We start from the raw sequence: 24,747 nt of genomic DNA, 5'->3' as shown, positions 1-24,747 counted from the left end.
AATATATTTAAGCTCTTAGCAAAACAATATTCATTTATATGTGTATAGGTGTTTTGCATGTATGGTATATGTGACATTTACATGCCTGGTGTATGCAGAAGCAAGATCCCTTGGAACTGGAGTTACTGATGGATGTAAACTGCTGTGTGGGTGCTGGGAATCCTAGGGTCTGATTTTGTTTTTTTGATAAAACTTTAATTTTTATTACTTTATATGTGGAGGAAGTGTATGTCAGTATGAATGCATTCTACATGTATGCAGATTTCTGAGGAGATCAGAAGAGGGTGCCTGATCCCCTGGACTTAAGAGTTAAGGCAGTTATGAGCCACCTGATATGGGTACTAGGGACTGAACTCACTTTCTTTAGAATAGCAGCAAGTGTTCGTTACCACTGAGTCATTCTCCAGTACATGTTTATTTGTTCATTTGTTCATTCATTCATTCATTCATTCATTCGTGTGTGTATGTGTGTGTGTGTGTGTATGTGTATGTATGTATGTGTTGGGGTGGTGCTTACGAGGAGGTCAGAGGAACTTTGGGGGAGTTGGTTCCCTCCTTCCACATTATGGGTCCCAGGAATCAAATTCAGGTCCCAGTAGGATTCATAGCACCCATACAGCAGTAAGCACCTTTTATTTGTTGAACTATCTTGTTGGCCCAGTTATGTTCTGATATTAACCTTCCTTAACTCTATAGACCTTATTTTTATGAACACATTTCTTGGTATTGAGGAAGTAAGTATTCTTCCTTCCCATGTTCTCACCTCATCCCCATTGTCTTAAGAAAAGCACTAAGATACTGGAAGATATTAGAAAGGAAAATTCTGATTTTTTTTTTTATGCCAGTGGCTCATATAGACCAGATTTGCTTTGCACTTTGTTTTAGTTTTTATTTTATTTGCCTGAATGTATACATCCCTGTGTACCATGTGTGCCTGAGGAGACCAAAAGAGGACAATTGGACAGACTGGAGTGATAGATAATCATGAGCTGCCACGTCGCTATGAATTGAACATGTGCCCTTGGAAAAGCATTCATTGCTGCACTGAACCATTTCTCCATCCTTTGACTTTGACTCCATCCGCCACTCTCATCGCCCTCTCCCAGTCCCACTAGTTTAGTGCCCTGCTCTAGTCAAAGTGCAACTTGTAAATGCACTTAGTTATATATATGAAATGATCATGCAACATAAAAGTATGGACAGACTATGAGAGGGAAATTATGGGGTGGTGGTGGTTTGTTTAGTTAATTTAGTATCTTAGTTTCAGCCACACTGCCCATGCCTGGATATTATGTAGTAATCAGTGGCAAAGGAAGCTGCAGTCTCAGTCCTTTACTGAGGTCTTTTTCTTTTCTCTCTCTCTCTCTCTCTCTCTCTCTCTCTCTGTCTCTCTCTCTGTCTCTCTGTCTCTCTGTCTCTCTCTCTCTCTTTTAAAGCAAGAAAGACCTGTTCAAGAAAAATCCTCCTCTTGGTTGGTTAGAAAAGGAAGTGGTTTTTAATATTGAAAAGGTGGCTTTTAATTTAGTTTTGTTTTGTTTTGTTTTTTTTAAAGACTTAAGAGTTCAAATGTCTTTACGTTGAGGTGAATGACCATGTAGCCGTAGGAGCTACATGCCGTAGGAACACAGCCTTTGGTTTGTGTTCTTGGCTTTTGGCTGTCAGTAGCTCAGAGCTCTCAGCATGTAGTGAGTTCTGTTGTGGGAAGAAAGTTATCTAGGCCAGGAACTGGGCTGAGTCCTGGCTGCCCTTTTTGAAGCGGAGCTGCCAGCTTACCTTTACTTCTTGTGCTTTGAAAGGACAAATACATATTCTTTAGATAAGACTACTTTAGTATTTCAGATCCAATAAAAACAGAATTTATTGTGCTCTTACTCAGAGGTGAGGACGAGATAAGGGTGACCCCAAGGACGGCCTTGGGGATCTTGTCCCTGGTGAGTGAGGAGGTGAGCACTTCCTGGGACACCGTGGTGATCCTGGCTTGAGCATGCTTTTGTTCCCGTGGGGCTCTTGATCCCATACATTACTTGCATAGACTTGGAAATTGACTGTTGCCTTCATATGGATGATAACTTTTAGAATCAAAACAGAGTTGTTCAGCTTTTTTTCCTCTAAGTTTTTATCAGTAGTTTAATATGTTGGGGTTTTTTTTTGAGATTTATTTATTTTTATTATATGCATATGGGTGTTTTATCTGCGTGCCTGTCTGTACCACTCATGTGCGGAAGAGAGTGTTGGGTGCCCTGGAATTGGAGTTACAGTTGTGAGCTGCTATGTGGGTACTGGGAATTGAGCTTGGGTAATCAGGAAGAGCAGGCAGAGCTTGGGTAATCAGGAAGAGCAGGCAGTGCTGTGGTCATAAATCTAATAAATATCTAAAATAGCCTCATTTAGTTTAAGCCCCCTAACCCAATTTCACTTAACTTTTGGAGAGAATATTTTTTAAATGTCTGGGCATGGTTTTGTATACCTGTAATCCCAGCACACGGGCAGGAGGAATTTTAGTTCTAGTTTGGGTTGCAGAGTTTTCAAAAAAATTTTACAGGTTGAAGATGTATTGCTTGTCTAGCATGCAAGGGACCCTAGGTTTGATTTCCCAACACTGAGCAAACCAGGTGGGGTTGGACATAGAGTCAGAAGTTTAGCAAATTGAAGAAAGGCTTAGAACCTTACAAAGGCATTGAATGTTTTTTGCTAGCTTACCAACTAGATAGTCTCAATTCCTTCCCTTCTGTGTGCGAGCGAGCATCTTCAGATGTGTAGGTGTATCTTACTGTTCTCCCCTTTAGTCCTTTGGGACATGGTCTCTCACTGAACCTGGAATTCAATCACTGTCTTTTTGCATAGGCTGGTGGCCAGGAAAACGTAGTTTTTCCTGTCTTTGCTTCTCTTCGCTCCCCAATCCTCAATGTTGGTGGTACAGTCATGGGTGTGCTATGTCTGGGGCTTGTCGGTGCTGAGATCTGAAGTCTGGTCCTCATGCTTGCACAGCAAAGTGCCCTACCTGGTGTCTTAGGGTTTCTTTGCTTCGATGAAAACACCATAATCAAAAAGCAAGCGGGGGAGGAAAGGGTTTATTTGTCATACACTTCCATATTGCTGTTCATCCTCAAAGGAAGTCAGAACAGGAACTTAAGGCAGAATCTGGAGGCTGATGCAGAGGCCATGGAAGGGTGCTGCTATACTGCTGCCAGTCTGCCTGCCTTTCCTTTTTTTCTTTCTTTTCCTATTTTGTTTGTTTGTTTGTTTGTTTGAGACAGGGTTTCTTTGTATAGCCCTGGCTGTTCTAGAACTTGATTTGTAGACCAAGCTGGCCTTTAAACCACTTGCTTCTGCTTCTTAAGTGTAGGAATTAGAGCTAAGCACCACCACTGCCAGGCTTTAGTCCGCTTTTTTATTAGAACCCAGGACCACCTGCCCAGGGGTGGCAACACTCACAATGGGCTGTGCCCTCATCTCTCAGTCACTAGTTAAGGAAATGCCTTATAGCAGGATCTTAGCTGGTGGCACCGTCTCATATCTCCTTTTAGATAACTCTTCTTTGTGTGTTGGGTTGACATATGACTAGCCAGCACATCTGGTAAACCATCTCCCCAGCACTTTTTGTTGTTGTTCTTTTGGTATTGTTGATTGAAGCCAGGGTCTTGTGGATAATTGGCATATGCTGTATCATCAAGTTACAACCCTATCCCTTTGTGGTCTTTTAGTACTTTGAAAATAAAGCTTGGTGTGGTAGTGTATATCCATTATTCCAGCTCTGTGTGTGCGTGTATGTGAATAGAGAGGCAGAAGGATTAGAAGTTGAAGGTTAGCAATTTTATAGCCAGTTGAAGTCAGACATGGCCATATGAAATACTCCCTTAAAAATAAAGCTAAAATAATAAAAAATAAACTCCTCAACAGTATAACCAGATAATTTATACTTTCCAGATAATGTGATAAGTGCTTACTACATGGATTAGATATATTTAAATTTAGAATTTTTTTTTTTATTTCAGGACTGGAGATGAATTCCAGGGCATTTCTCATGCCCTGCTAGCACTCTGCCAACCTAGCCTCTGAGTGTAGCTTTGTGTATGAAATTCCAGACTTAAAGGTGGTGAGCAATGGTAAATACTCACCTACCCAATACTCACTTAGCCATCAAAGAAAGAAAATATTAGCAAAGGTCCTGTTTCTCTGCTGTCCCTGATTCTATTCCCTTCTCTCACGGATGTGCCATGGGATGGGGTTGATGGTCACACGCTTCTGCACTGTTCTATTTTTAAAGAAAATGATCTTTAAAAAGTGCTCAAAAAACAGGGTTTCCCCAATATAGCATAGCTCAGGCTGACTTTAAACTTTATTGGTCCTTTTGTCCCAGACTTGTGACACCGAGATTACAGGGGTGAGCCATTGTGGCAGGCTAGAATATGTTCTTTTGTGTTTATTTTGTATGTGTTATATTGAATTCTTGCAATAACCCTTTGAGATAGGTACTTTCTCCACATTTTGCAGATGAGGAAATTGAAGATGTCAGAGTTTAAGTCATTTACTCAAGGACACACAGCTATTAAGTGGTGGAGCTAGGATTCAACCCAGGTAATTGATCCCAAGGTTATCACTTAAAGCTCTCAGTGTACAATTCCTTGTCTCAAGCTTGAAATTAAAAAACAACAGAAAACCAAGACCACTGAAAATGTGCAGGTTTTCATAATCTTCCAAAGTTTAAAAAATCTGACCTAAGTGGGCATGAATTTGTTGGTAACATTTTTTTTCACTTGGTATGACTGACTGTTTTTGCTTCAAAAATACCGTCAGTAATTGAGGTGCTGTGCTAGACAGACATAGTGGGTAAATTAGCATGCACAGTCTGTGTCCTCCATTATCTTTACAAAATGGAAAAACTTCGAAGTCTGTAAAAAGCCTTCATTTCAAAAGAAAAAAGGCCTGAATATACTAAATTATTTTGGCCATGACAAAATTTGAATTATTTATGTATGAATGTTTTCTTCCTTTGCCATTTGCTTGTTTCTTTTTATGATATGGCTGGAATTTAAATTCTATCCTTCTCACTAGACTTTTGAGTTCCTCTAGGGTTTTTTGAGGCAGACTTTGATAGCCTGGCTGGCCTCAATCTCCAGTCCTCTGGCCTGCACTTCCTAAGTATTGGGATTCCAGATTTACTTTTGAGTTCTTAAGGATAAATATATTGACCATTCTGGGCCCAAGTACCTATTGGAATATCTGCCATTAAAGAAGAGTGAGCAAATATTTGTTGAGTGATTGGTACTTTTTTTAGTAAAAATTGTTTACTACTTCCTCGTGGTCGAGGGACTCACTGATTTAAACAAGGAGGATGTTATGTTATGAAACTGATTTTTATTCCATGTTTTTATATCCCCCCTTTTTCTTTGCACTGGATCTGAACAAGGCTGTGTTGATGCTATTTTTTGTACTGTGTTTTCTTGAAATACATGACACTTTATGACATAGTCCTTTGGGCACTAAACTATTATTATTTTTAATTTCTTCATTAAGTACCTGATCCTGTAGTTTTCTGAGTTTAAGATGCTTGGCTTTAATTGCTGCAGTTCAGTTATGTACATGCTATGTTTGCTTCTTATTGAGATTTGGAGCGAGTCAGCCAGCCAGCCAGTCAGCCAGCTTGCCTGCCTGCCTGCCTTTCTACCTCCTTTTCTTCCTTTCCTTTCCTTTCCCTTCCCCTTCCCCTTCCCCTTCCCCTTTCCCTTCCCCTTTCCCTCCCGTGCCCCCCTCTCCCCTTTTTTTGATACAGGGTTTTTCTGTGAAGCCCTGGCTGTCCTGGGACTTGCTATAGATTAGGTTGGCTGGCCTCAATTTACACATTCACCTGCCCCTGCTTCCCGACTGCTGGGATTAAAGGCGGGTGCCACCACCTGGCTTTTGTTTTTTGATTTGTTTTGTTTTTATTTCTAGTATTTTATTTCCATAAACTACTTCACTCTTTTTAACACTTTGGCACAATCCTTATTGTTTTCCTTTGTAGATTTATTTACAAAGGGTAAAGGGAAATATGAGTCCCAATTGTTTATCTTTGTTCTGTCCTACATAGAAGTTTAAAAGGAGCATAACTTTTTTTTTTAAAGATTTATTTATTTATTATATGTAAGTACACTGTAGCTGTCTTCAGACACTCCAGAAGAAGGCGTTTGATCTCTTTACGGATGGTTGTGAGCCACCATGTGGTTGCTGGGATTTGAACTCAGGACCTTTGGAAGAACAGTCAGTGAGTGCTCTTAACCATTGAGCCACCTCTCCAGCCCTGGGGCATAACTTAATAGGTAACTTGATTTGATTTGAATGTTTGTGGGGTACTGTCTTTCAATGAATCACTCAGAAACTTCTTTCTGGACAGCTTGACACCTGGTTCAGACCTATAGAGACCTTTCTAGTCTTCATTGTCTATTGGTTCTGTCTAATGGTACAGAAAATGACTGCCTTTTAAGTGAGACCACTTCAGTCATCTTTTAACTTAGAGCTTAGTAGATTTTATTAATGATTAGAATATTAATATTTAATTTATATGCATATGTGTTTTTGTTCACTTGTATGTATGTTGTATGTATGTGTATCATGTATGTGCCTGGTGCCCATGGAGGCCAGAAGAGGGCATCAGATCCCCTGGAACTTAGTTGTAGACAATTGTGTGCTGCTACCTGGATTCTGGGATTCAAACTTGAGTCCTTTACAAGAGCAACATGTACTCTTAATTATTGAGCCATCTCTCCGGTTCCCTAATTATTTTTTATGGCATCCTCATTATGTTGCTTAGAATAGTCTTAAACTCATGGGATCAGATGATCCTTCTGTTTGAGCCAACCTAGTTGTTTGGACTATAGGTACACACTATCATACCTGCTTCTTAAATTTCTCTTGTTATTTATTTCTTTTTTGCTGACAAAAAAATTAACTTTTGAGACAGTATTGCTATGTAGCCCATGCTGGCCTTGAACTCACCGTCCTCTGCTTTACCAAGTCTCTCTCTCTCTTTCTCTCTCTCTCCCTCTCCCTCCCTCCCTCCCTCCCTCCCTGTGTCCCTCCCTCCCTCCTTCCCTCCCTCTCTTTGCTTTCCTTCTTCCTTTTTAATTCAGTTTATTTCTATTCTTTGTTTTTAAATTGTTTTACTATTTATTTTGTGTGAGTGTTTGTGTGTGTATGCATGCTCGCATAAAAGTTGATTCTCTTTTAGCCTCGTGAATTCCAGAGATCAACTAAGCTTGGCAGCAAGCTGAGCCATCGTCCAACCCTTCACTGCTTTAATAAAGAAATAAAGACAGACTAGAATATGTTTTTAAAATTTGTGTGGGGGGATGAGATGGAGTGTGGTCAGGTGTGTGTGTGTGTGTGTGTGTGTGTGTGTGTGTGTGTATAGAGTGGCCATGCGTATTATGTTTGTGTAGGTGGAGCTTAGAGTCCATTTTCTTTCTACCATAGGGGTTCCCAGGGTTGAACTCAGGTCATCAGGTGTGGTGGCAAGTGCTTTTACCAGATGAGACATTTCACTGACTTCATACCAAATTTTTCCCCCATCTGAGTTTAACTTTTGTTCTTAATCTCACTGTGTGTGTGTGTGTATTATATATGTGAGATATATATATATATATATATCAACTAATGTAATGAATTGTAACAACTCAGGGGGAAAACATGTTGCTTTTCTGTAAGCTGTAGACAGCCTATTATTGGGCAAACTACAGCACCACAAAGTGAGTCAAATAGGTAACTAATTCTCTGTTCTTATACATGGTATATTTAGCAGCCAGGAGAGGAAATTTGCTCCATAAAAACCTATTGGCATTTAAAATTGTACTTTGCTCTGGCTTCTAGCTCTCTCTGGGTCCTGTAATTCTAGGAGCTCTCTTTCTCTCACACTTCTCTGTCGTCAGCCAAGGACTTCTTTCTTCACTGACTTTTATGGTTAACCTCTTAGATGGGCCCACTAAAGGGATACTCCAACTTCCGTATCTGAGACCCACCCCAGGAAGAAGCCAGATTCATTTATCACCTCAGTTCTCTAAAGACAGTTAGGGGCCAGGCAGTGGTGGCGCACGCCTGTAATCCCAGCACTCTGGGAGGCAGAGGCAGGCTGCGGATTTCTGAGTTTGAGGCCAGCCTGGTCTACAGAGTGAGTTCCAGGACAGCCAGGGCTACACAGAGAAACCCTGTCGGGGGTGGGGGGTGGGGGTGGGGGTGGGGGGTGGGACAAATAAAAACAAACAAACAAACAAACAAACAAACAAACAAAAAAAGACAGTTAGGGAAGGCCAAAGAGAGAAACTGAATGGGCCGCTTAGGTCAGGAACACTGGAAGCAGTAGTTCAGAAATGTCCCTGCTTCTCTGGCTAGAAATGCCAGAGAGAACTCTGATTTCTTATCTCTTCTTAAGTAAGCATCCCTGCCTGGATGCTATCTGTGAGGAAAGGGACTAAAACTTCAGCCCAGATATTAATGCCTTCTAATGTGCAAAGCTTTGGAAACAGATTCCTAGATTGTCCTGGTAGAAATGAGTTATAGCCCCCAATTTTAGTCCATCTCCTAAATGTTTTTTAGGGCTACGTCTTCATAGGAGGAAATGTTACATTAAAGAACGAAACCTTCCTATAGGTGGAGACATGCCATTGTCTTGTCCCTTAACAATTAACCAGACTGGGCAGGTCAGTCACCGAGCTCTTGGTAGGTCGGGCTGAGTATCGATCTTCCTTAAACTATGCCTAACAAGTAGGAGATAAAAGTGTCCTCACAATGAGATACTTTTCCTTTCCAGAATTCCTGCCCTCGGCAGTCACTAGAGCCATCATGAAGTTTGTTGAGTTTGTCTTTTGGGTATTAGCCTGAGCCTAAGTGTGACTCTTGCTACTTTAGGCCTTTTACTGTATCTCTGCAGCTGCCCTCCTGGTCATGGCGCTGCTGGCCTGTCATGTGATTGATCTCCATGCTGGCCTTACTCAAGCAGTATGGTTTTGCCTCTTTTCTCTCTCTCCTCCAGGCTGCTGTCAAGATTTGCAGCTTGCCTTCTGGAGGTTTTTTTTTTTTTTTTTTCCCCCCCAAACTCTATTAATAAATTGTCCTGGAGCTTTAAAAAACATGCTGGTGGCATGGACTTTATTTCTGTGATTCTGTGACTTATTACCTAGCTTAAGGTCTTGATTTTTTTTCCAAGTTAGATTATATACATGCTCTTGGACTAGATTCAAGGTTTTCTTTTCCTTCCTTCCTTCCTTCCTTCCTTCCTCCCTTCCTTCCTTCCTTCCTTCCTTCCTTCCTTCCTTCCTTCCTTCCTTCCTTCCTTCCTTCCTTTTTTTCCTTTTCCTTTTTCTTTTCTTTTCTTTTTTTTTTTTTTTTTTTTTACAGTTTTCCCTGTAAAGCCCTGGCTGTCCTGGAACTCACTCTGTAGATCAGGCTGGCCTCGAACTCAGAAATCTGCCTGCCTCGGCCAGCAAAGTGCTGGGATAAAAGTCATGCTCCACCACTGCCTGGTGATTTAAGCTTTTCCAGCAGTCTTTTTGTTTGCTTCCTAGAGCCATTGGGTGTTTTGGGAGAGACTTTATTTTCTAGCAGAGCTTCCCAGCCCTTGTAGGTGGTGCTGGGACGAACCAAGGTGTTATTAGTGCATGCTAGGTAAGCTCTCTCCACCACTCAGCTCTACTCCTGTTCTTTCCAATAGTATTTGTGTTTGACCTTTGAGAGTATCTAACCTGTACTGATCCTCCAACTTTAGCTTTCCAAGTGCTGGGATTCCAGGCTGAACCACCATGCTTTGCTAGTTAACTTTTCTCTTCTCTACAAAGCGAGTTAAGTAAAGCCTACTTTTTGAAAGAAGACTGGACTTTGGGCAGTTACTGTTCCTGATCAATAGCAGCTTTACTTTTCTCGATACATTTTACGTGTTTCCTGTTATATACTACATATGCAGCATACCAGTTTGCTTACAAATGTTTTATCCTGAAGCCTTTGTTTATAGTTTACTATTAAAGAAGAAATGGCTCTCTACATAGATTCTTAACTATTAAGCACCTTACTTTCAGTGAGACATTACATGTTTAATGGTGTTTAATGCCTTGTTTATTGAAATTTCACTATTTCTTTCTCTCCCTTTCTTTTTTCTCTTTCCCCTCCTGTCTTTCTTCCAACCTTTCTTCTGTTCTTCTGTCCCTGTTAGGGTCTCAGGTATTCTAGGCTGGCTTTTAACTCCTGACTCTGTCCTCACCTCCTGAGTGCTTGGATTACAGGTGTCCACTACCATACAAGATTTAGGCAGTGCTGGGAATTGAACCCAGGTGTTTCTGCATGTTAGACAAGCTCTCTGCCAACTCCACTATACCCTTATCTGGAAACTTTGTGATTTCCTAAAAGCTTTTCATTATGAAAATGGCATGTACACAAACTTTGATATATTCTGCAATGCTCAAATTTTGCCCCCTATCCCCTGCTACCCCCCTTTTTCTTCTGTCTCCCCAGTTTGGGATTTTTTTTTTTTTTTGGTTTTGTTTTGTCATTTCTTTTTCGGGAGTACTTTAAATCAAATCCTAGTGGATGTGTCATTTTATATGTAAGTGCAATTTTGAGGTATTGAGAGACCTGGTTCAGGTGCTGCCTCTGTCACCTGTCACCTTGTGCTCTTGAGCAAATTGCTGAGTTTTTTTTTTTTTAAACTAAATTTCTTTATAGGCAAAATGGAGATCATGATTTTTCCCTTTATTTCAGTGTGCCCTGATGAGGGCTGGGGATGCAACTTACTTAGTAGTAGAAAGCTTGCCTAGCAAGCAAGAGACCTCTGGGTTTTATTTCTAGAAACACACAAGCTGGGCATAGTGGTATATACCCTTCAATTCCAACACTCCTGAGGCAGAAACAGGATTTATCAGGTTTAGTAGCACTTTCAGGCCAATATGAATAACAAAATGCTGACTCAAAACCAAAGAAAGAACAGAACAAATGAGATAATAAATATAAAAATATTTTGTAAATTTAGACCCTTGACTATTTCTCATAAAATGTAACAGTAGTAACACACAGGTAGTATGGGAGTGGGGTGTGCTCTTTGTAACCCCATGGCTAGCAGATTGTTGATTTGCATGAGGCAAGAAGGAAGTCTGGTTAACTGGTATTGGTTCAACTTCTGTTGTCTGACACTGGCTTAGAATTTACTATGGCCTTGAGCTCATGGTAATTTACCTACTTCTGCCTCTCTAAAGTTGGGATTACAGGAATGAACCAGCACACCTGACAAACATAGATGTTCCCATGCCCTGTCTTGATTTCTATAGTAGTTAATACTTTGTAGTCTTTGTAGAAATTTATTCAGTTTTGGGATTTGCATGTGATACATTTGGAGCGTAAAAGCATACTTGATCATATCTAAGCTGGATTTAGCAAGTCTTGTGTTCTTAAAAACCAGCCAGTGTTTTATATGAGAACTTGTATGAATGGTTTTAGGAGCAAAACATAAGAACATTTCTATTTTATGTCTTTTCCATATCCAGAGGATGCCAGCCCCCATCAGATTGCGGGAGCTGATCCGGACCATCCGGACAGCCCGGACCCAAGCTGAGGAACGAGAAATGATCCAGAAAGAGTGTGCTGCAATCCGGTCGTCATTCAGAGAAGAGGACAACACATACCGGTGTCGGAATGTGGCAAAGTTACTATATATGCACATGCTGGGCTACCCTGCTCACTTTGGACAGGTAGGCTGAGTGGAGACCACATCTGGCAAGGACACTTCTTTTTGAATGACAGTGACTTGGGGAATCAAATCTTTCCTAGCAGGGAGATACTTTGATAGCCTATAGTTCACAATCCAGTCATTGTGACACCAAGAGTAGGATGGAGAGAGCAACCATGTACCTGGAAAGGCATGTTGCCCTCATCTGCCTTCCCATTGCAGTTATTCCTTTATGTGGGTCAGAGGCTTGTTTTTGTCTTTTTGTTTTTAATGGTGATTTCTAGCTTAAATATTTACTGGGATTAACCAGAGGACTGATTGTTCTGCCAGAGGATCTAACTATAATGAATATTTAATTAGTATTTGCTAAATGTTTTCTTAGTTACTTTTCCTGTGCATGATATATGGAAAACTCTCTGGACAGATGTATTTAAGTTAAAGATACTTTGTTTTCCTGATTTCCCCAGGCCTCAGTTGCTGCCACTTTTGCACAACTCTTTCTGCTTGCTGATTCTCTTCCTGGCACAAATGCATGTTCTTTCTCTCCAGTATGTGCATTGAGCGTCATAGTCTTAGTTATAGGTGCTTTTTTCTTTTGATGCTTATATCGTGATAAAGGGGGCTTAGGATTTAGTCATAGAGAAGGGTATATGAGCTGTTTTATAATTTCTAATTAGTATTTTTAATCTTGAATTCTGTTTTACTTAAGAGTCAGTGCTAAGTAGTCTTTTTAAGGAATGAACTACAAAATTGAAAGAATGCAATATCAGGGAAGAAAAAGACTACTCACCTAGCTTTTCTCAAAGATAACATGATACATCTGCCAAGAACAACAGTGAGTTTATGTTTAGCTCAGAAACTTCAGTGGAATGAAATCTGCTGCTAACTTAAAACAAAGAGTTCAGAGGTTGAATTTTATCAAACTGGTTTCAGTTAGTGTTATGCTCATGTTGGGGGTTGTAGCCTCTTTAGAAATATGTGATTGGATATGGGAGAACATTAGATCCCCTGAGGAAAACTGAGGTTTTACTGTAAGAAGAAAGGAGACTGGGTTAGAAGAAAAGGAACTCCTGTGGATATATTCATTCATTACCTGATTTCAGAGGGAGTAGTTGTAAATAGCATTGTTTTTCATTATCTCTCGTTAACAGTTTTCTTAACAAATATAATCAGTGCCTCCTTTGATACAGGTTTTATATTTTATTCTTACAGAATTAATGAAGACAGAACCTAAAGATGTTAGTATTTAAAGGTATAGGCTACATTAAATTTGATTCAGGTAGTTATTGTATAAGCATAGCATATTAGAAAACATGGGTGTCTATATAGTCTTGGTTGATTATCAGTTGAGACATTAGGTCTGATTTATAGAAATCTGATTAGGAATTGAGTTTTAGAAAGAAAAGTTATCCTGGTTGGAAAAAGGCTCAGGCATGGTGGCACATGCCTTTCAACCCAGCACATGGGAAGCAGAGCAGGCAGATCTCTGCGTTGGAGGCCAGCCCTGTCTACAAAGTGAGTTCCAGAATAGCCAGAGCTACATAGAGAAACTTTGTCTCAAAGTGCACACGCCCCTCCCCCCCCAGATTCAGAATCCTTCCATTTGGAGATGTCTATTATTATATATTCATAAGGGAATTCTAAGGGAGACAGCTCTTAAATTTAAAATCAGAGTAGGTTTAAGGTTTTGAAGAGATTTTATTTTGAAAAAGATACATGTGTATGTACATGTGTGTATACACACACATACATCTAAAGTTAAGATTCATTTCTGGAACATGACTAAAATTACATGGGCTAAGGTATATTATAGTGGTGGGATTCTTACCTGATATACATAAGGCCTACATTTGATCCACAGCACCACAGTAAAAGAGATTACTTCCAAGGTGCAGGTTACATTTTGGGGATGTTTTGAAACATAGTTATTTGATAAAACACTGAGCTTTTAGTTGAAAAGTGTAAATACTTAAAAAAGCTATGGTAAAATTTTGGTGAAAAAATAAAGATTTTTCTGTTTGGGGCTAAGAATTATAAGTCCACTACTCTTGTTTCTTTTACTTAAAAGTTCCTTCCTTGTTCATGTCAGTAATTTCTTTATACTATGTCCATAAAAAGGTTCATATTTTAATTCTCTCACTTCTATGTGTGAGTAGCAGCTCTTCTTGTTTAATTGTGTGACAGCTGCCCTTTGATTGCATTTTATTATTAGATGGGCTCTTTGTTATGGTGGTCAGGGGCCATGCCGGTCACTCAGCTCCTGAAATATGGCTAGTTTAACTAAGGTGACTATTGAAAGAAAAATAAAATTTTCTTGAATATTGATTCAGTTATTGGAAAACTTTTAAATGTGGTTTAAGCAATTGGAATACATGAGTCGATTGTATATTTTATGAAATGGAAATACAGTTAAAGTATTTCTACTGAAAATGTATACAAATTGAAATGTGCTGTAAGTGTAAAGTCCGTTCTGTATTTAGAAGCCTCATACACAAAAGTGTAAAATATTTAATACTTTCTATGATTATATGTTGAAATATGATACTTTAGATAATTTGGTTAAATAAAATATGTTATGAAAACTAATTTTACCTGTTTCTTTTTAATTTTTATTGCAGTGTCTAGTATGATGCTGTCAATAGAAACAAAATACAAAAAGCCAGGCATGGTGGTGCATGCCTATAATCCCAGCACTTGGGAGGCTGAGGCAGGAGGATTGCTGCATTTTTGAGGCTAGCTTGGGCTACATAGCAAATCTGAGGCAAGCCTAGGCTACATAGTAAAACCCTGTCTCAAAACTGTTAAGAAAAATTTTTTTAGATGAGACACACAAATAATGTAGACATTTTAGAAGCTTCTTAAATACCCGTCTCATTCAAGTTTTGCAGTAAAACCTTGAGGTAGGTAATTCTCTCAAAGACGAATTCTAGCTCTTTGAAGAGGAAGCTGGAAAAGAAACCAGAGTTTTAAATGATTTGTTTAAATTCATTGAGCTAGTAAATATTAGAGTAGAATTCAGCCTTCTGTAACACAAAAGCCTATTCAGCTTTGGGGCTTAGTTAAATTCTATAAATAGCTACTTCCATGAAGTTTATGTCTTTTAGCCCTGCCAAACCACAGAGTGACTGAGATAGCAACAACCTCCAGCATCAGTTTAAAAGAATAAAACAAAAGTTCAAAGTCAGAGTTGGGAGACGGGACTCAAAACATTAGGCCAGGATAGCTGTTGCTGAGTCAGCCAGAGAAAGAAAAGAAACACTTAACTCCATGGTTGCCAATGCCAGAATTCAAGAGTAAACCTGCAAGGGCCAGACTGCCCGCCTGCCCAGTGTGGATTCTGCCTTTCCTAACTTACTGTCTGAGTGATTTGGAACAAGACTTTTGACTTTTCTCTATTCTTCCCACTCTTCCTCTCTTCCTTTTTTCTTTTCAGGTCCCCCTCTTCCTTTTTCTTTCCTATCTTTGACCTTTGTGGGTCAGTGTTTGTTCTATTTTTTTTTTTAAGTAAATGTGTAATAGATAAAAGAATGCTTTTTTAAACAATTCAGTTTTTATTTGAGATCTATTTATTTTTAGTATATGTGCATGGGTGTCTTGTGTGTGTGTGGGGGGTGTCTATCTGCCATATGCATGCGGTGTCTGCAGAAGCCAGAAGAGGGTGTCAGATACCTGGGAACTGGAGTCACATTTGGATGTTAGCTCTTGTATTAGTCCCAGGTCCTCTGGAAGAGCAGTCAGTGCTCTTAACTGGTGAGCCGTTTCTACAGTCCCCTAGAAAAATAGTTTTTATAAATTTCTTTGCCTAGATTGAATGTGCTCAGAGTTCTCAGAGTTGCTCTCTCTATGATTAGTACAATTGTCTGAGAACAGTGGGAATTCTTTTTCTTCCTTTATCATTTTTAATACTTTTTTTCATCTGTTTACTACTCTGTATAGGTATAGAAGTATTAATCCCAGTGTTTAATCCCAGCACTTGGGATTAAACAAGCAGAGGCAGGAGGATCTCCTGGAAGAGGCTGTCATGTTCCCAACTCTGATAAATTGGTATTGAGGCTAACATTGTAATTCATTAAAACATACAAGCCTTCTCTCAATCTAGCATGTAGGTGTTGAGCCCAGGTCCTCGAGCATGCCAAGTGTGGGCTGTGCCATGCAAGTCTATCTTCAACATCAAGCAAGTTAGTATCCATAAAAACCACTTAATATTTAAACAAAATTTTATGAATTTCATTGGTTATCTTTAAGAGATTTTATAAAATTAACTCATTTTGAAACTGGTCAGTAGCAGGAAAGAAACATTTGTCTTTACTTTCCTTACCAGTGTTTTTTTTTTTTTTTTGAAAGACTTGTCAGTAACTCGATGCTATAGAGAAGTTGCTATTTAGAACTTTTGTGTAGCTAAAAAGAGGGGGTGTAAAAGAATTAGAATATTACCATCTTGCAACACAACACACCTGGTGATCAGAAAATTGATTGTGTGCCCTTGATGAAAGTGGGTATTGCTACCTTAGTGTGGTACATACTTGCAAGATCAAATCAAAACAAACTTCAGACTGAAAAACCTGCATCTGATCGAGCCACTTAGAGAGTGGAAAGCCCATTGTGTGACAAACGTGCAGCTGTGTTCATGGCAGCATTGCTTTCCCAGTAAAACAGTGAGAGGAACCCATTGTCCTCAAAAACAGTAGGTAAGTTTATACACAGCACAGGGGGCACATGTATGGGGTGTGGGGTGGGGAGTGGAACGATACAGTTGCTGTGAATTATTAGTGTTGTATCAATGGGGAGCTAGAAGATCAGATATAGGATGTAATTTTGTAATGTTTAAGACACCCCCAAAACAGCTTTTCCACATGTACAGCAGGGACAGCAGTGTTGTTTGATTGTTTATATCTGAAATGGAGAGGAAGCAAAAGGCTCTGAGCTCATTATGATATTTAAAAAAAAGAGTACAGCAGGTCTGCTAGTGTAGCCCTGTAATCTAACTACTTACAGAGATTGCCAAGGGCAGAGCCAGCCTGGGCAGCTTGGTGAGGCACTGCATCACAGTAAAATTAAATAAATGGCAAAGGACATAGCATGGTTGGCAGGGTGCTATTCTAGATGCCCCTGCCCTGGGTTCGGTTCAAGTGGCACAAGCCTGTAATTTCAGCGCCTGGAGTTGGGAGCTGATCAAGAGTTCAGAGTCATTCTCAGTTACATTGTGAATGTGAGGCCAGACTAGGCTACATGAAATACAGTCGTAAAAGCAACAAACCTTTTCAGGTACTGCCCAGCCTCTACATTAAGTAGGGCAAAATGTTGATAAAAGGTAGTTCATTGTCAACTAATGTTAGCATTTTTATATATTTTGAATAAAATATAAAATAATCCCCTTCCCGCGTTTCTGTTTTTCCAGAGTTTCTTTGTGTAACAGCTTTAGCTGTCCTGGAATTTGTAGGCTTTTGTAGACTTGCCTGGACTGGAACTCTCAGAGATGAGTGCTAGGATTAAAGGTGTGCACTATCACACCCAGTTCATACGATCACACCCAGCTCATGGGACCACACCCATCTTATAGGACCACACCCAGCTCCTGGGGACTTTTCTTAAGAGGAGGAAGTGATTCCTTAAGTGTTGTTAGGTTTTAGGAATTTTTTTTTCCTCAGACAGAAAAGTGAAAAAGTTTCTGGTCTCTAAGGATTTTATGTTGCTTAGCTACATAATGGTGGTACTTGTAACAAGCTTGCTTTTCAAATGTGTGTGTTATTTTTTCATTGGTAAGATTAAACAAATGAGTACAGTTTTCTACAAATGCATGTGTGCCCAACTTATAAGAGCCTTTGAAAAACTAACAGAGTGAAGCACCTTCTTTTAACCTGGAAAGCCATGTTAAACACACATAAAGGGGACATTTATATTTTTGCACTTGCTTCAGGAAAGTGTAACATGACCAGAAACCTGTTGAATGCTCTCTTCTTTTTGATATTTGTGTGCTCATGCATGCACTTGGCCATTGCTGCATGTTGAGGCCGGAGGTTGCTGTGGGCTTTCATCTTCAGTTGCTTTTGCATTTCACTCTGAGGAAAGATGTCTTTAATAAGGCTGGTGCTCACAGTTCCTGCTAGAGTGGCTGTGTGGTGCGAGCTTGGGGTCAGCCCTCTGTGCTTAGGGCTCAGCTCCTGTCCACTCCCGTCACAGATGTTTGCTGCTCAGCCTGACTTCTTAAACATTAAAACAGATGTCGTGTACTCCATGACCTGTGTGTGGAGATCATAGTTCATTTTTGTGGACATCTGCTCTTTATTTCCATCATGTGGGTCCCAGGAATTGGACTTGGCTTGCCAGCCTTGTCAGTAAGCACTTTTATCTGGTAAATCATCTTGCTGGCCCTCAAGCATAACTTAAATTTTTTTGTTTTATTTTATTTATTTATTTATTTATTTATTTATTTATTTATTTATTTATTTATTTTTGGTTTTTTGAATTTTATTTTTTCGAGACAGGGTTTCTCTGTGTAGCCCTGGCTGTCCTGGAACTCACTCTGTAGACCAGGCTAGCCTTGAACTCAGAAATCCGCCTGCCTCTGACTCCCAGAGTGCTGGGATTAAAGGTGTGCGCCACCACTGCCTGGCAATTTAAAGTTTTAAAACATATATTTTACTTGTGTGTATCAGTGTTTTCCCTCGTGCGTGTTTTTGTACTATTCACCCAACTGTGGGATAGCCTGGAACTGGAGCTACTAATACTTGTGAGCTACCATGTGGGTGCCAGGAATTGAACCCAGGTCCTTTGCAAGAGCAACAGGTGTTCTTAACTACCAAGTAATCCCTCCAACTCTCAGAACTAGCTTTACATAGAGCATCCTGCTGAGGAGGGTTCTGAGGCTGTTTCAAAGTTCAGCTACAAAGAATTAATGACTGCACGGAAAGCAATGATAGGAAACCCAGGCCCCTATGTGGAATTAGAATCATTGAGATTCAGCTCCTAATTCAGACTAATTTCTTTCTAGTCCAGTACATGTTTTATAAGGAGATAGGGTCCTCTTCTCTGATCATTTCCCCCACCAGAACTAGATACCCTTGTTTTCATAGCAGTTGATGCATAATGACTGCCATATTTATATGTAACCCCTAGATGCTGATGTTGTTATATTGTTCCTTTAAACTGAGTGTCAGTGAGACTGTCTGGCACATTGGTCATTACACTGCAGGAGTTTACTAAATTAAATCAGAGTGTCTTTAGACATCAAGGTGGTAGTAACTACCCCATCTCAAAACAGTGTCTCACAAATTAGAAGCAAATGTTAAAAGGAAATCAGGGAATAGGAGAGAGATCATTATCAGACTTTGGGATTTGAGACGGGAGAGAGGCAGTAGTTCCTGTGGAAAAGCAAATATATTACAGTGTAAGTTAAATAGTGATGTTGGCAAAGGGGAGTTTGACAGGAGATAAGAAGTAATTGGTAGCAGAAAAAAGCATAGCTTTTGTGAGGATTAGGGACTATGGACAAACATACAGAAGCTCTTACAAGCACCTGCAGCAGTTACTCTATCTCATAATAATTTTCTTTATGAATTCTCTTTAAAAGACTGATTCACTCCCTGCTTTACTAAATATTGCATCTTCTTAAGACCTAGTGTTAAACTTTAAGCCTTATTTTGTAAAGTGTTCTAATACTCAAATGTGCTTTTGTTACGCTTTGAAAATATATACTGTCCGGCTATATAGAAAGAAATCATATTCACTTCAGTTATATTAGCTTTTCTAACTGCTTGCAACTTCTGTTTCTTTTAATTAATGAATTTAATTATTCCCTTCTAGAAGTGAATATTTGTCTTTGAAATAGGTAATGATAGTGTAATTGATTATACATTTGAAAGCTACAAAAGCATTAGAATTAAAAACTCTCCTTTTTATCTCTGTCTTTCTATCACTTTTTCCATAGGCCACCAGTGGCTTAACTGCTTAATAAACATTCTTCCAGATACAAAATGTACAGTGTGTATCTGCAGGTGATTGTGACATATTGTTTCTATTGGACACTCATTAATGTGTCTTGAAGAGTAACCCATGTCAATATATCATATCACTACTTCATGTCCATAGATCATAACAATATATCATATCAATATATAAAAATATCCTTACTTAGGAACTCAAGAGATGGTTTAGTGGTTAAAAAGACTTGTTTCTCTTGCAGAAGACCAAGGTCCAATTCCCAGAACCTGCATGGTTGGAGGTTCACAACTTCATGTAACCTCAATTATAACCAGAGGATTTGATGCCTTTTTTTTTTTACCTCTGCAGATTCTAGGCATGCACATGGTGCACAGACATACTCCCAGGCAGAACATTCAAACACGTTTAAAACGTTCTCTGGCCATGGCATGGAGCTCCACGCAGAGTTTCAAGGTCTCAGGAGGCCCTGGGATCCGTTCCCAGCAATATAAATATGTGTCCTTGTTTCCCCGGCTTCTTTGATGTGCTCATAGTAGTATATTTTTGCCCAGTATCTTGCTACATGTATGAGTCATTATACTGATGTCTTGGTAATAATCCCCCATTTTCCATTTTCCTATTTGAATAATATCCATTCTTCATATTTAATTATAAGTGCAGGTTTTTATGAAAATTGCTGAGTCAAAGGTTGTGTATATTTACAATTTAAATAGATGAGAACTTTCTACATCTTGAGCCAGTTTATATTCCCATTGTAAATGAAGGCCTCATGCCATCAAATGATTGTTGGTCTTGGCAAATCTAGATTTAAAACTAGTACCTGAAGAGATGGGTAAGTGTTCGCTGCTCTGCAGACGACGGTACCAGCATCTCTGTCAGGTGGCTTCCAGCCATCTGTAATCCCAACTCCAGGGATTTGATGCCCCCATGATAGTGGCATCCCCAAAATTGCTGGGGTCCCTTGCTGCAGCTGGCTGCACTTTGACTGATACCCTCTCCTGGGCTCTCTCCAAGGACTCTAGCCCTGACACACAGTTCAAGCCTCAGCTGCTCCCCATGACTCCTTCATGCCTTCAAAACCACCTGAGTGACTCAGACTCTACCAAGTTCAGATGTCAGCACAAGGTACAACCTTGGCGGTGCCTGGAACAGCTTCTGTGTGATGACTCAGGAAACACTTTCCAGAAGTTTTTACCTCATTATTGCTGGTCTCTTCTTAATCTCTGCTAATTTCTTAGCTCTACCTGACCAGCGAATAAAGCAAAAGTTTCATTTTAGTAGTTCTGGTATCTTGTTAATCACAGCTGAATCTTCAGCTTCAGCTATAATAAACACAGAGTCTTTGCTTTCCTCTGAAACGTCTCAAGCCAGCCCTCTATTGTCTGCACTGTTCTCAGCATTCTTATTTTCCAAGTTCCCACAGAAGAGCTAACTGAGCTCTCAATACTCAATGACTTTTCTAGGCCAAAGTTCCAAAGTCTTTTCATATCCCTTCCCAAAACAATATGGTCAGTCACAGCAGTACCCACCTTAGTTAGGGTCACTATCCATGTGATAAAATACTACCACAACCAAAGTGAATTGGGGAGGAAAGGGTTTATTTGGCTGTTGTCCCATATCATCAAAGGAAATCAAGACAGAACTCAAGCAGGACAGGAAGCTAGAGAGGCAGGAGCTGATACAAAGGCCATGAAGGGGTGCTGCCTACCAACTTGCTCCCTAATGGTGTGCCCAGCCTGCTTTCTTGTATAAAACCCAGGACTACCAGCCCAGGAGTGGCACTACCCACAGTGGACTCCCCCAACCCCCATCAGTCACAATTAAGAAAATTCCCTACAAGCTTGCCTACAGTCCGATCTTATGCAAGCATTTTTCTCAATTGAGGTTCTTTCCTTTTTGATGACTCTAGTTTGTGTCAAGTTGACATAAAATTAGCCATGATACCCTCTTCAAATCTCTGAGAGCACCCTATATGCATGTGTACATACGTGCACATGTCCATTCAGACATGCATGCATGTAATTAAAAATCCTCCCTCCCTCTCTCCTTCCCTTCCTCTCTCCTTCCCTCCCTCTCTCCTTCCCTCCCTCTCTCCTTTTTTTTTGTCATTTTCTGAGACAGGGTCTCACTATTTAACTCTGGCTGTCTTGGTACTCATTTTGTAAACCAGGCTGTCCTGGAGCTAAGAGATCTGTCTACTTCTGCTTCAAATGGTTAAATGATTAAAGGAGTGAACCACCATGCTTAGCATAAAAATAAATCTTAAAAATAGCATTTCTATATGGTCGTGATTTATTATTTTCCCTTTAAACATCTCCCTTGAGGCCCTTTTGTTTGTTTGTTTTTGTTTTTTCTTGTTTTGTTTTTGTTTTTTTCATTCTGTTAGAAAGGGTTACTCTGTGTAGCCCTGGCTGTCCTGGAAGTCGCTCTGTAGACCAGGCTGGCCTCAAACTCAGAAATATGTCTGCTTCTGCTTCCCAAGTGCTGGGATTACAGGTGTGTGCCACCACCTCCCCGTGAGACTTATTTTTCTAAACATTTTCCAAGTGTTTTCAAGTTGGTAGGATGCCATTACATAGGGCCTCATTGAATGTGAAATGAGTTACAAATGTTTCCCAAAGTGCATTGTCTTTTGACTTTGGCCATGGAATTAGGTATACAAATCAGTTTCCTTTTAAGAATGTCAAGGATATGAATATATATGTGGGGCTGGGGTTGGGTAGTTAGTTCAGTCAATAAAGTGCTTGTGTAGCAATCATGAAGACCTGAACTGGCTTTCTAGAACCAAGTAGAAAGAGCAGGTGTTATGGTGTGCTCTTGTAATCTCAGGGCTGGGAAGTCAAGTTGGGAGAATCCATGGAGCTTACTGGCCAGCTAGCCTAGCCTAAAAACCTCAAAAAAAAAAAAAAAAAAAAAAAACAAAAACAAAAAACAAAAAACAAAAAACAAAAAAAACCCAACCCCCCCCCCCAAAAAAAAAACCAACCAAACAAAAAAAAGATGGGTGCTGGAGAGATAGAAGGCTCAGTGGTTAAGCTTGTTTATTGTACAACTGTGAGGACCTGAGTTCAAATCCTAGGACCTACTTAACAAGATGGGTATGGTCTTTTGAATACCTGTAACTTCAGCCCTGGGGTAGGGGTGGGTAGTAAAAAGGCAGCTCATGGAAAACCTAATGAAGTTAGCTTGTATGATTTACAATTTTATCTCAATAAAAGAGAGAAGTAGGTTTTATAACACTGCTCGAACTATGAGTATTTTCTTAAAGAGTACGGCCTGCTCACTAAGTAATCTAAATAAGAATGGTTTTGGATCATTTACTTGTATAGTGCTTAGAGTTGACCCTGAGCAAGATTCAGTAACGTTGATGAAAACTTTTGTGGTATCAGACAGGATCTAGGAGTATTTTTTTATGACAAAATTTTTATAAAATTATTCAATGGAATGTTTGAAAAACAAACTTAAATTAGAATTTTTGTTACAGGGTTTGAGGTAGTATGACATATAGCCCAGGATAGCCTCAAACTTGCTGTGGAGTTTAAGTTGACCTTGAATTGACCCTTCTGCCTCCCATGTTTGGTGTGCTAGGATTATAGGCCTGCCCTGCCCTAACAGGCCTGCTTTAATAGTGTGGCTTCTGATAGACTTTTTCCGCTGGTAGGCCTTTTCTACACACATTGTAAAAACAACATCAACTTCCATTCAAAAATCATTTTCAGCTGGGCGGTGTTGGCGCACACCTGTAATCCCAACACCCTGGGAGTCAGAGGCAGGCGGATTTCTGAGTTCGAGGCCAGCCTGGTCTACAGAGTGAGTTCCAGGACAGCCAGGGCTACACAGAGAAACCCTGTCTCGAAAAAACCAAATCCAAAAATCGTTTTCAAAATTGCCATAGAATATGCAGCAGGAGGGGCAGCGCTGTGGCTTACCTTTTCACCCTCCTGCCTACCTCCCCTTACAGAGAATCTGTTTCCGGTTTAACCCTGGTCTTGGGATTTAGTGTTGTGATAGTGTAGCCAGCCACCTAACTGGAGGTCCTTTTGTAAATCCAGGTACTTTAAAAGAATAATTAAAAATAGCCTTAAGCAGTTCTATTTGTGGAACTGCTTTATACTTCCTGCTTTTCCCTTGAGCACATTAGATGAACTCATAATGGACTGCAGGCTCTCTCCACTCCGGTACTTCCTTTGTACACAGGCCTCTGGAGGGGGCTCCTATGCCAATGCATGATTCAAAAGGAGAGAATAATTTAAAAATTCTTCTTGGAGAGTTTTGTGTGTGTGTGTGTGTATGTCCTTAAAAAAAAAAAATAAAACAAAACACTAGCCCAGAGGGAATGTTTGGCCTTTTCTTTGTCCATTTGGAACCTTAAAGTGTATCAGGGTGGTTGTGACTTTCAAGGAAGGCAAGATTTCATTTAAGAGTTATTTAATAATAGTTGTTGTAATCATTATTTGTGAACCCATAGGTTAGACAAGGCTCTTCTGATAATTATGTGAAGAAAAAATATAGAAAACAATTTTGAATAGTATTGCCATTGTGTTTCACCCTGGAGCTTTTATTTTCTATCTGCATTTGATTTCTTCATTTAAGCTCCAAGTGTGGTTCATTTACATTTTGAGTTCATTGTATATTTTGATATCTAAGATACTAATCAGTACTTTATTTCTAACTGCTGAATGATATGTTTTACTTATATGTATGCATGGCTGTTTGTATGTGTACTACATGTATGTGGATGCAGTCAACATTCCCTAGAGCTGGAGTAGTGAGCTCCCTGATCTGGGTGCTGGGAACCAAACTGAGGTTCCCGGCAAGAACAGGAAGGGCTGCTTACCACCCCTGGGCTACAGGAGTGTAAACAAGTGTACAAATGGACAGTGCTTTCCCTCCTTGCTCACACTTCTCTCTTTTCTTTTGTTTTATTGTTTTCTTTTCTTTTTTTTTTTTTTTGTAGTTGGAATGCCTCAAGCTAATCGCCTCACAAAAATTCACAGACAAACGCATTGGCTATTTAGGAGCAATGCTGTTATTAGATGAAAGACAAGATGTGCATCTTCTTATGACCAATTGTATCAAGAAGTAAGTCTTACCCTCTCCTTCCCCCTCATAACAACTGTTTT

General features: G+C 39.8%; 1 protein-coding gene across 3 annotated transcripts in view; it reads left to right on the top strand.

The window, feature by feature from the left end:
- Ap1g1 (adaptor related protein complex 1 subunit gamma 1) overlaps positions 1 to 24,747 on the top strand; it is a 78,026-nt gene that overhangs the window by 9,072 nt on the left and 44,207 nt on the right. For 2 of the 3 annotated variants that reach the window (XM_052166681.1, XM_052166683.1), the window contains exons 2-3: positions 11,502 to 11,705; positions 24,582 to 24,706. In XM_052166681.1, coding sequence (XP_052022641.1) covers positions 11,505 to 11,705; positions 24,582 to 24,706 — 326 coding nt within the window. In that variant the 5' untranslated portion in view covers positions 11,502 to 11,504. Of the gene's footprint in view, positions 1 to 4,494; positions 4,579 to 11,501; positions 11,706 to 24,581; positions 24,707 to 24,747 lie in introns of all 3 variants that reach the window. The other variant, XM_052166682.1, reaches the window with a different exon arrangement.

Source organism: Apodemus sylvaticus, chromosome 21, assembly GCF_947179515.1.
Source record: "Apodemus sylvaticus chromosome 21, mApoSyl1.1, whole genome shotgun sequence".
Taxonomy (NCBI): Eukaryota; Metazoa; Chordata; class Mammalia; order Rodentia; family Muridae; genus Apodemus; species Apodemus sylvaticus.
Note: the sequence above shows the minus strand (reverse complement) of the source record. Positions and strands in the feature narration are given on the sequence as shown.